The sequence below is a fragment of the Manis pentadactyla genome, chromosome 1, assembly GCF_030020395.1.
Source record: "Manis pentadactyla isolate mManPen7 chromosome 1, mManPen7.hap1, whole genome shotgun sequence".
NCBI lineage: Eukaryota > Metazoa > Chordata > Mammalia > Pholidota > Manidae > Manis > Manis pentadactyla.
Window position 1 is genome coordinate 138578592 of NC_080019.1, and position 12721 is coordinate 138591312.

Consider the following 12721-nt stretch of genomic DNA (forward strand, 5'->3'; position numbering starts at 1 on the left):
AGTATTTTTGCAACTATGTTCGTCAGGGATATTGGTCTGCAGTTTTCTTTTTTGGTGGGGTCTTTGCCTGGTTTTGGTATTATGGTGATGTTGGCTTCATAGAATGAGTTTGGGAGTATTCCCTCCTCTTCTGTTTCTTGGAAAACTTTAAGGAGAGTGGGTATTATGTCTTCCCTGTATGTCTGATAAAATTCTGAGGTAAGTCCATGTGGCCCGGGGGTTTCGTTCTTTGGTAGTTTTTTGATTACCACTTCAATTTCATTGCTGGTAATTGGTCTGTTTAGATTTTCTGTTTCTTTCTGGGTCAGTCTTGGAAGGTTGTATTTTTCTAGGAAGTAGTTCATTTCTCCTAGGTTTCCCAGCTTGTTAGCATATAGGTTTTCATAGTATTCTCTAATAATTCTTTGTATTTCTGTGGGGTCCGTCGTGATTTTTCCTTTCTCGTTTCTGATTCTGTTGATTTCTGTTGACTCTCTTTTCCTCTTAATAAGTCTGGCTAGAGGCTTATCTATTTTGTTTATTTTCTCGAAGTACCAGCTCTTGGTTTCATTGATTTTTGCTATTGTTTTATTCTTCTCAATTTTATTTATTTCTTCTCTGATCTCTATTATGTCCCTCCTTCTGCTGACCTTAGGCCTCATTTGTTCTTCTTTTTCCAATTTCGATAATTCTGACATTAGACCATTCATTTGGGATTATTCTTCCTTCTTTAAATATGCCTGGATTGCTATATACTTTCCTCTTAAGACTGCTTTTGCTGTATCCCACAGTAGTTAGGGCTTTTGTTGTTGTCGTTTGTTTCCATATATTGCTGGATCTCCATTTTGATTTGGTCATTGATCCATTGATTATTTAGGAGCGTGTTGTTAAGCCTCCATGTGTTTGTGAGCCTTTTTGCTTTCTTTGTACAGTTTATTTCTAGTTTTATGCCTTTGTGGTCTGAAAAGTTGGTTGGTAGGATTTCAATCTTTTGGAATTTACTGAGGCTCTTTTTGTGGCCTAGTATGTGGTCTATTCTGGAGAATGTTCCATGTGCACTTGAGAAGAATGTGTATCCTGTTGCTTTTGGATGTAGAGTTTTGTAGATGTCTATTAGGTCCATCTGTTCTAGTGTGTTGTTCAGTGTCTCTGTGTCCTTACATATTTTCTTTCTGGTGGATCTGTCCTTTGGAGTGAGTGGTGTTTTGAAGTCTCACAGAACGAATGCATTGCATTCTATTTCCTCCTTTAGTTCTGTTAATGCTTGTTTCAGATACGTTGGTGCTCCTGTATTGGGTACATATATATTTATAATGGTTATATCCTCTTGTTGGACTGAGCCCTTTATCATTATGTAATGTCCTTCTTTATATTTTGTTACTTTCTTTATTTTGAAGTCTTTTTTGTTTGATACTAGTATTGCAACACCTGATTTTTTCTCTCTGTTGTTTGCATGAAATATCTTTTTCCATCCCTTGACTTTAAGTCTGTGCATGTCTTTGGGTTTGAGGTGCGTCTCTTGTAAGCAGCATATGAATGAATCTTGCTTTTTTATCCATTCTATTGCTCTGTGTCTTTTGATTGGTGCATTCAGTCCATTTACATTTACGGCGATTATTGAAAGGTATGTACTTATTGCCATTACAGGTTTTAAGTTTGTGGTTACCAAAGGTTCAAGGTTAGCTTCTTTACTATCTTACTGTCTAACTTAACTCACTTGTTGAGCTATTATAAACACGGTCTCATGATTCTTTATTTCTCTCCCTTCTTATTCTTCCTCCTCCCTTCTTCGTATGTTGGGCGTTTTGTTCTGTGCTCTTCTTAGGAGTGCTCCCATCTAGAGCAGTCCCTATAAGATGCCCTGTAGAGGTGGTTTGTGGGAGGCAAATTCCCTCAAGTTTTGCTTGTCTGGGAATTGTTTAATCCCTCCTTTCCTTCATATTTAAATGATAATCATGCTGGATACAGTAGTCTTGGTTCGAGGCCCTTCTGTTTCATTGCAGTAAGTATATCATGCCATTCTCTTCTGGCCTGTAGGGTTTCTGTTGAGAAGTCTGATGATAGCCTGATGGGTTTTCCTTTGTAGGTGACTTTTTTTTCTCTCTGGCTGCCTTTAATACTTTGTCCTTGTCTTTGATCTTTGCCATTTTAATTATTATGTGTCTTGGTGTTACCCTCCTTGGATCCCTTGTCATGGGAGTTCTGTGTACCTCTGTGGTCTGAGAGGCCATTTACTCCCCTAGTTTGGGGAAGTTTTCAGTAATTATTTCTTCAAAGACACTTTCTATCCCTTTTTCTCTCTCTTCTTCTTCTGGTACCCCTATAATGCGGATATTGTTCCGTTTCTATTGGTCACTCAGCTCTCTTAGAATTCTTTCATTCCTGGAGGTCCTTTTATCTCTCACTGCATCAGCTTCTCAGCGTCCCTGTTCTCTGTTTTCTAGCCCATTAATCGTCTCTTGCATCTTTTCCATTCTGTTTTGAAGTCCTTCCAGAGCTTGTTTTATTTCTGTATTCTCCTTCCTTAGTTCTTGCCTATTTCTCTGCAAGTCCATCAGCATGGTTATGACTTTTGTTTTGAATTCTTTTTCAGGAAGACTGGTTAAATCTATCTCCCCAGGTTCCTTCTCAGGGGAAGATGTAGCAGATGCCAAAGCTGTCTGGGTTAGTCTTGTCTGGATCAAATTTTTTTGTCTTTTCATGTTGACAGGTGCTATTGACTTTCAGCTGGGAGGGCCAAACTTTCCACTTGCTACTGGCCTTTCTTTAGTGGGACAACTGCGACCCCTTGTGGCTGGTGTTGGGCAATTGCGTGTAGACTGGGTCTTTGTGTCTTGCCGGGCCGGTGTGGAGGAAGCTCCCTTGCTGAGGGCGTGGCCAGGCTCAGGCTGCTTCTCTGCTATGGCCGCGCCCCAGAGGGGTAATGGACAGGGGGATGTTTGGCTATTTATCTCCATGAGGGGTCTCAGAGCTGTTGCCCAGAGGGTTAGTGTGCCCGGGTTTCCCTGGAGTTTCCAGCTGCTGTACTGTGACCTGGGTTATTTCCCTCCAGCTTTTGCATCCCTGTCCCTTTAAGACTTTCAAAAAGCACTCGCTTTTCTTTGTCACAGGGACATCAGCTTCGGGACCCGCTCAGAGGTCTTGCTGCCCTGTTTCCCTAGTTTCCAGCCGTCCACGCATGCACTGTGTCTGCGCTCTGGTGCGGATGGCTAGCGCTGGGTGTGCATTAGTCCTGGGCTCCCTCTCCCTCCCCGCTCCGACTCCTCTGCTCCCGCCGGGAGCTGGGGTGAGGGGCGCTCTGGTCCTGCCGGGCTGGGGCTTGTATCTTATCCCTTTCACCAGGCGCTGGGCTCTCGCACGTGTGGATGTAGTCTGGCTGTTGTCCTGTGTCTTCTGGTCTCTCTTTTAGGATTAGTTGTATTTGTTGTATTTTCAAAAATATATATGTTTTTGGGAGGAGATTCCCACTGTCCTACTCATGCCGCCATGTTGCCTCCGCCCTCCATTTTAGTTCACATTTTAAACAGAAGTTATATAAGTCATTAAAGATGCATGTGTAGCCAAAGTATCATATAACACAGTTTGCTCTCAGGATTTTATCTTCACCATCATGGTTGTACTGTACAAACAGATTTATACACTCTTGCACTTTGTTGTTTTATACATAAATAGCTGAGTTACAGCTCTGGGTGTGGAATTTGGCTCACTTCAGAGCCATAGTGCAAAATGTGAGTCTCCAGTGGCATCAGGTCAAATAACACATGGCTAAGGCCATGCAGCTAGAGACGTTTGGTCAAAGCGATAAGGAGAAACTGGGACAGGAAAGGGATGTGATAAAATATTTTTTTCAAGTGGACAAAGACATTTTATTGATTTTTATTTTTGAATCTATGGGAAAAGATAATAAGCTTAAAAGACAGCAAAGACCTCCTAATAGTAGACAAAAGTCTACTCAGAAATCAGTTTGTTCCAGTCTGCCAGAGTTTATTACTGACTCAACTGAGGGAATTAATTTGATATTTAGAATATAGAACATCATGAACAGATGTCATGAAATAGCAGCTTCTTCATGTTTATCACCCGGCACATAGCTTTAATTCTAACAATAAAAATAACTGTTACCAACATGCATATGACCTCCAGTCAATCCTCTGAATAACTGATACAACTTTGACCCCTACTGTATACATATATGAGGGTTGTGATAAAGTTTTAATGTCACCTGGTTTCATAGTCATTTCTGACAGTGAGAAGAAAGGAGAGATGGGTTATTAAATTGGTAGCACTGTGTAGAGTTTGTTAAATTACTGAAATTATTTCACTGTGTTAATTATTTAGGAAATTTTCTTACAAATCTTATGTAAAAGGCATACTAAATTTAAGTTTTGAATGGTACCATTTTTTCAGCTGCTTGAAATAAAACTGCGTTGTAGTCAACACTTTAATGTTACTAAGTTCACAATGTTAAGAACTTAATCTTTAGTTTTTCTCTAATTTACTTGAACTTGGGTTAATACATCTACAGTTCTTTTGCTTCATTTTAACACTTAAGGAATTGAATTTATTAAATGCGACCACCAGAGAGCAGTTTACTTGTTCATGGCAGCTTTGGAAACAAACTGCAATTTTATTTCATTTCCTTGTTCTTCATTCAAAGATTATAAAATTGGTTCATGTGTGGATTGTGACGACTTTAAGAAAAAATCTTGTCCTTGGCTAGGTAAGAGAGATTGTTGTAATTACTGTAATTCTGTGTGGAAAATGAATAACAATTGTGTTACTATTTTTTCCTGGAAGCTTTCATATTTACTTGTGAATATGTTAACATTTTATGGAAAGATTATCTGTGGGATAACCAGAGAAAATAGTTCATTTCCTACTAAATTTTTTTTAGGTATTAAGTGAGGAATTTGGCTATTTTTCTATGCTCAATGTAGTAGGCACGTTTGGTGGTCTCATGATGATCCTTGTTCTTGATATACAAAAAGATCTCACTATTTATCTTCTGTGGAGACTAGCTCCACAAACCAGCTGAACTTGAGAGGGGTGGATGAGGAGCTTAAAGAAAACACAGAGAAAGGTACAAGAAAGATACGGAAACCAAAACTGGGATCAGGAGGTTCACTGCTTTCTGATGGCGGACAAATGACGCAGTTTATTTTCTGAGCACTACTTATATACACAAGCTCATAACGATGTCACTTCTGGACTGATCTCATACCCGGTATGTTACTTCCACTTCCAATGATCTCACTTCTGGTGATAATCACTTCCTGTAACCAGGTCTGGTGATGTCACTTCTGGGGTGACATCACATCCAGCCCTCCACATCTCCTCCTTCTTGCTTTATTAAAAAATGTAGATGATAGATATAATAGAGATTATAGAAAGTAGAAAGTTCCTTAACACAGCCCTTTCCTTAATTTCCCATAATATATTAAACATAGCCAGTCCCTTAATTCTCTATAAGATAATTAGAAAAGATAGCCCCCTCCCTTATGTTCCCATAGTGAAAGATTTCTGTAATTTCCCATAGTGTAAGAGAAAAGTGGGATTATGACCACAGCCTGGCTTTCCATCTGAGCTGAGCGTGGGCAGCAAAGCAGCCATAGGAGTAGGAGATCTCTCTCAGAGATAGTGAAGGTTCAGGCCTCTCCAAGTTAGTAGGGGTGAGGATCTGTGCCTCAACTCTGTTGGCCTCCAAGTTCTCTCCTGATGGCCCCCCTGCAACTGTGCCTTAGGTTGTTCCTCCCTTGAGGAATCTTGCCTGTCTCTGCCTAACCAGTCATCCTCTGGGGCCAATCAGGGCAATGTGAGGTATGAGAGTGAGAAAGAGTGGCAGCATCCTTCCAGAGGGTTGGTTTTTTGTCTCCTTGGTAGTTTATGCCTCCATGGCCTCCACGCCCAACACCTGCTTTAGGGTTCCCTTGCCAGCCAGTGGGGCCCTAACTCAAGTAATATATTTTGGGGAACTCAGGCTTTTTTTTATAATGTAAGATATTCTTTCTGAAACAACAGGGTAAGGAGGTTCTGCAAAAAGTTTGGTTTGAGAAGGAAGGAGAAAGTTACAGCCCCAGCAGATAGAAAAAAAGGGGTAAAAAGATTAGAAAATTTCAGTGGGTTGAAAACTTTTCCCTCTCATTTTCTGATTGAAGTTGTAGTTGGTGTAGGTTCAATTGGTCTGTGTAGCTTCTTTTCTTGAGGGCTTGCCAGCTAACTGGATGGTGACGATGGCTAACATCACTAGGAACAGCTTATTAGTCATTAGAGACAGATTCTGTTGTCTGACCATCTCCTTCCCTCCTGAATCAGCCTCTTGAGCTGTCCCCACTTGGGAGAATGGGCTCTCTGTGGTTGTTGTGATGTTGGATTTTGAGTTTAGGAGTAATAAACTATAAATGATAAAAAACTTAACAAATGACAATGGTTAAAGATTTGATGAGAGCTTATAAGACAGTTGATATAAGAATATATGGATATTTCTGTAACATAAAACATTCAATAAAGTTAGCAATATTCATTTGACAGTGCTTTCCAAGTGATTATGGAGGTAATTATTTATCAGATAAATAAACTGAATTAGCTAAATATTTTCCTCTTCAATGAGGAGAAGAAATTCCTCTGACATGTTCCAGGGGCCCTCTGGAAAATATCAGAGTTAACTAGAGGTAAAAGCACCTTTTTGAATTTGGTGTTGGGAAGTTGTCAAAAGAAAGTTTTAAGGCACTTGCCTAAATAGAATTATAGGTTATTATTAAATAATACTTATTATTTAACCAGAATGACTATAAAAAGTTTAAAGGCAAATACAGAAGGTTACACAGTTGTTAACATTTAGCTTACAGTCCTTTTAATATTAAGATTTCATTTTCTTAAGCACTCAGTAAACAGCTGTACTTTAAGAAGTTACCTTCTTTTACTTTCAGTACAATGCATTTCCATTCCTTATACCTTCTCTTATTAAAACACACATTCTTTAGCATACATAAATTTTTTCTTATATTAAGTAGTTTTAATAGAATTTAAAACCATTAGGTACTTTAACCTTTGGTGAACACTGAAATAGGCCATTGTAAACTGTTATACCAGCATTCCTCAGATTGATACATTTATGCACATGTTTTATCATTTCTGGAAATGTGCCTTACAACACAATTTCTCACTGAACACAAAACATGTTCATATAACTTAGCAAAACTTTAAGAATTTAGGGTACCACAAAATTCTCAGGCTGTTTGCAGATATACACACTATTATACATTAACACACTGTTATTCTTATGATGTTCATTTGCTACTCATTTATTCATTCTTAGCAACCATGCTAGATTACTCACAAAACTTTTACCAAACATTAGACAAAGTCAAGCTTTTCTTTAAGCATCTTCTTGAAAGATTTAACAGATAACATCAACTGAAATTACTTTACATAAACTTAGGCAGCTGATAACTATAAGGTCATGCCCATTTCAGTTAAACTTAAATTAGCATTAATGCTTAATAACTTTTCTTAGAATTGCTGGAAGTTTTAGAATGTCCAATTTTTATAAGCACTTGTCTGTAAATTAATTTTTATTAATGCCATCCAGAGGTAGGAAAATATTTTCATTTACACATTCAGACATACAAACGTACAGATTGAGATGTAATGACTACAGTCAACATAAAAGAATACATACACAGACAGAAACTAATACTAAGACTTTTTAGTTACTAATATCCAATTACAAAATGATTATTTAATTATGGGCTTGATCTATTGTCTGTTTGTTAAAGAGTAGGTTAAAGATGGAATCCATCCTACCTTCTACTGTGTAGTTTACAGCTGGGCCTGCACACTAAATTAATTGCCAAGTTGCAAATTACTAGAATGAGGTAGACTTGCAAAAGGAGGAGTGGGAGATAAGGAGAGGTTATTTTAGGCTTTCCAAGGTCAGATAGCTCTGACTTCAAGTCCCTAGGTGTGTCATCATTATCCTCCCCCGACTGATGACCCAGATTCTTTCTGAAAGTATTTTTATTTTTCCTGGGTTAGTTTCTGCTAAAAGTCTGGGAGGCAAAGATTCATCACTCCCTGAGGCCATGGATTTTACAAATGCCTCATAGCCAGCCACCGTCTTGTTTAAATTGTTTAGCCACAATGTTCCCTTTGAGAGGTTTATCTGGCAAACAGGAGGTTTTTGGGGAGGGGTCTAAACTCTTTCACTAAATTCCACAAAGCAAATGTTTCTATGGGAAAGTCCCGAGGCTCCTGGAGAGTGAAGTGCTGTTTAAGCTGCAGCCATATTTCTTGCTAAGTCCGCTCTAAAGCAAGAAAAGATTTTAACTGCTGGCTGGGCACATTACTGCCGCATGCGTGAAATGTAGTTTTAAGCACATGTACAAAGAGTGCCTGGTCTTTTGATCCAGAATGTCCCATATTTATAGCTTTAAGAGTATATACAAAATTTTTATAGTCAACCTGACAGTCTTTGACCCTTGCTATCCCAGGTTTCACTCTTGAATCTAATGGTCCTGTACCATCCCCTTACCTTATAGACGTATGACTATTCTCCTATGGGAGGTTCCTCACTGAAACAGCTGGCCATCTATGCGAGACCTGACCCTTCTCAGGTCCCTTTCACTCCATACTCAGGTCTCTGTTCAGGTGCCACCTACAGAGACCAGCTCCACAAACCAGCTGAACCTGAGAGGAGTGGATGAGTAGCTTAAAGAAAACACAGAGGAAGATGCAAGAAAGACACAGAAACCAAAGCTGGGATCAGGAGGTTCACTGCCCACTGAGGGCAGACAAGTGACTCACTTTATTTTCTGAGCACTACTTATATACACAAGCTCATAATGATGTCACTTCCAGACTGATCTCACACCCGATATTGTTACTTCCACGTACAGTGATATCACTTCCTGTAACTTGTCTGGTGATGTCATTTCTGGGGTGACATCACATCCGGCCCTCCACAATCTTCTACCTTTATTTTCACTAAAGAAAAACTTGTGCATTCTTAGTGACGCTGAAGGTTTTTTAAATGGAAAGTCTTAGAAGCAAGTGAAGAGGTGTGAACCATGGTTAGCTTTTCATTTGCTTTATCATTTTAATAGACTTGAATCATACATGGTTCACACCTTTTGTATCAATAAAGCTTGACAAGAGCAGTTACATATTGCAACTTTTGATAACTAGAGCCTGCTTGTGATTAATTATAGAGAAAAGAATCCACATAAGCATAGACTATTAGAGTGGGAAAGAATTTCAGAGGCTGTTCGGGGTTCTACAAAGAGAATACCAGATCCTAAGCATGTCTTGAGCACGTAAACATCTGATCAGTTTCTTGACAGCATCTGCCAGAAATGTTTCCGAAGCCAAGGGGCTCAATGAAATACAAAACCATTACAAACAGTGAATTAAAAGCCTCCTGCAGTTTTCTTCAGCAGGAGGTTTATACTGATGTACAAAGAGTGAATAAAGAATTGCTAGGAGAGGCAGGCAATATGCCTGTTTTGCCAGACTTACTTTCTGTCCACAAGACATCTTGTGGGATTAATTTTCTTCAGACCTCATGTCAGAAATTGCTTTTCTTGTCCCATTGCTTTTTCATATAAATGAGAAAATTGTGACCCAACATGAAAATATGGATTGCTTAAGGGCACAAGTGAGCACTAGAGTTAAACCTCTGAATTTTCAATTTCAGTATTCTTTCTGCCACATTCAGATCTCAAATTCGGAGGTGTATGAACAGAAAAATATATGAAGTAGGAAGCATCTTAAATATATATCTGTGTGTGTACATGTGTTTGTGTAATAGGTATTATATATGTACAAATAATGTACTGAAATATATGTATTATATATGCATTACATAGTGTATATAGATGCTATCTTACTATATATGTGAATGTGTATATGGGACAATTAAAGGCTGTATTCATGGAGCTAAATTTTGTTTTGAATTTTTATCTAATCAGTTTATTTTGCTGAATTCACTAAGAGTTACAAGTACAATTTTGAATTTATGAAATAATAGTAAAAACTCCTATAAATAGATTGTAGCCATAAGGGTAAGCTCTGATAAGATTTCCAGGGAATAAATTTATTTGTGAATGTTGAATTTAAGAATTATTATTGTAATAAAACAAATAGAATGTGAAATTATTTGAAAATTGTTTTCTAAGTTATAAAAATCTTTAAATTATTATAATAATTATAATACATTGATCCTTTAGTTCCTTTTGTGATTTGCAGTTTTTGTATCCTATTTGATGGACATCTAATTTCTAATGTTCTATTTCTCAAATCTCAGGTTATCAAGCTGAGCTATGAAGAAATGTTTTAAAAGAAAGAATAGAAAGAAAATCTCTTAGGACCACTGTGTTTTTGGATACTACTTGTACAAATCCATACTGTAGTAAGTTAACATTTTTAACAAATGAACAACTGATTAGTTTTACATACTAATTTATATTTTGTCCAAAATGTTCATTCTATCCACTCAAATTCCATCATGCATCGCCAAGGAACTTTAAAATTTGTTAGACCAGTTGTACAAATTCAAATAAGATTATTTAGATAAAATGAACATATCCTTTGGGTAATAGTTCCCCCCCAAAAAACAATCAAATTTCTTTGTTTCTTTCCCTCCAAATTTGCATGGTTATCCTTTCCACCTTTGGAGTTATGTCTGAATGACGGGTTACAGATTTTGACATCTATAGACACTATTACCAAGCTTTGGGAACTGAAACAGGAAAGTGCAAGTAAATAATAACATTCCCAATATGTTTAGAGTTAGACAAGAGAAGAAAAGTTGAAGAACAAGAGAGGATCTCTTAGAAATATATTAAAAATTAGATTTATGCAGAGCTATTAAAAAAAGCAAAATTATTTTATTTAGAGATGAAAATCTAGAAGTGGTTTATATATAAGAATAAATCTATTATATGAAGAATCTTGTGAGAGAAGTTTCCAGTCATTGCCATTGGCCTTGTTTACTGGAGGATAAATATTTAAAATAGATTCTCATATTTAAAAGTGTTTTTGGTCCATTATTGTTAATGATTTGCAGTCACAGTTGCTATCAATTTTAAGATATTATAATTATTTACACATCAGTGATGTCTTATTCAGAATTGGCTTGTGCATATTTTAAATTAAAATTTTTATTGAGTTAAATTTAGATTCTCATGCAGATAAAAGAAATAATACAGAAAGATACTATATATGTTTTATCTAATTATCTTCAATGGCAGATTTTTGCAAAAGTATAGAATAATATATCACCACCAGGGCATTGACAATGGTTCAGTCCATTCATCTTACTCATATTTCCCTGTACATTTGTGTGTGTGTCTGTATTTAGCTGTGTGCAGCTTAATCATCTTTATATGACTCTGTATCTTTCACCACAGCAAAGATACTGAACAGTTCTATCCCCACAGGGATCCCATAGATGGCAGTTTTATAACTGTATTTACCACCCTCCCATCTTGCATTTTTAATCCCTAGCATCCATTAATATATTCTTAAAATTTTCTTTTGAAAATGTTATATAAAGGGAATTATTTGGCATATGACCTTTTAATTGGCCTTTTCTTCACTCAGCATAATTCTCTGGAGGTTCATCCATTTTGTAGCATGTATCAATAGTTCATGCCTATGAATGAATTACATGAGTAGTATTCCATGGTGCGTATATGCGGTGTGTTTAGTCATTTATCTGTTGAAGGACATCAGGGAAGTTTTTTGACTATTTTGAATAAAGTTGCTGAATATTTGTATTCAACTTTTTGTGTGACTTTAAGTTTTCATTTCTCCATTATAAAAGCTCAGAAATGCAATTGTTGGGCCAGAAGCTAATTACACATTTAGTCTTACAAGAAATTGACAGTGTTTTTCAATGACTATACCATTCCCTCCACAAACTGTGAGTGATCCAGTTTCTCTGATTTCTTACCAGTATTTGGTTGGGATTATTTTAAAATGTTATCCATTCTAATAGGAGTGAAGTGATGCCTTATTGCAGTTTTAACTTTTTGTTGCTCCGATGTCTTATAATATTGAATATCTTTTCTGAATATCCTCTGGTGAAATGTAAGTTTGTGTCTTTTGTCCATGTTCCAATTAGATTGTTTTTTTCTTTTTAGACTGTTGAGTTTTGAGGGTTCTTTATATATTTTTGATAGTAGTCCTTCTTAGGTATTTGGTTTGCAAATATTTTTTTCCAGTATAACTATACTGTATTTTTATCTTATTCGCAAAGGCTTTTACAAGGCAAAAGTGTTTACTTTTACTGAGGTCTAATTTATCATTTTTTCCTTTCATGAAACATTCTTTTGGTGTCTAAGAATTGTTTGCTGAGTTCTAGGGCCTGAAGATTTTTTCCTACAATTTTTTCAAAAACTTTTATAGTTTGATGTGTTACATTTAAGTCTGTAATCCATTTTGATTTCATTTTTGTTTAATGTGTGGAGTTAGGATGAGGTTCATTTGTTTGCCTGTGGATGCCCATTTGCTCCAGCACAATTTGTTGAAAGGGCTATCCTTGCTTAATGAAAATGCTTTTGCATCTTTATCAGAAATCAGGTAATCATATTTGTTTAGGTTTATTTGTACTGGACCTGTGTCCTGTTCTCTGTTCTGTTTCTTTGACTAATGTGTTGATCCCTTTTCCATTACCACATATTAATTACTAGTAAGCCTTAATATCAGGTAGAATGATTAGTTTTTCTTTATTCTTCTTTGTCAT

General features: G+C 36.8%; 1 protein-coding gene across 1 annotated transcript in view; it reads left to right on the forward strand.

The window, feature by feature from the left end:
- The window catches only part of LIPI (lipase I), a 47939-nt gene that overhangs the window by 9042 nt on the left and 26176 nt on the right, over positions 1-12721 (forward strand). The window contains 2 exon segments of the mRNA XM_057488534.1: positions 4505-4699; positions 10280-10384. Coding sequence (XP_057344517.1) covers positions 4505-4699; positions 10280-10384 — 300 coding nt within the window.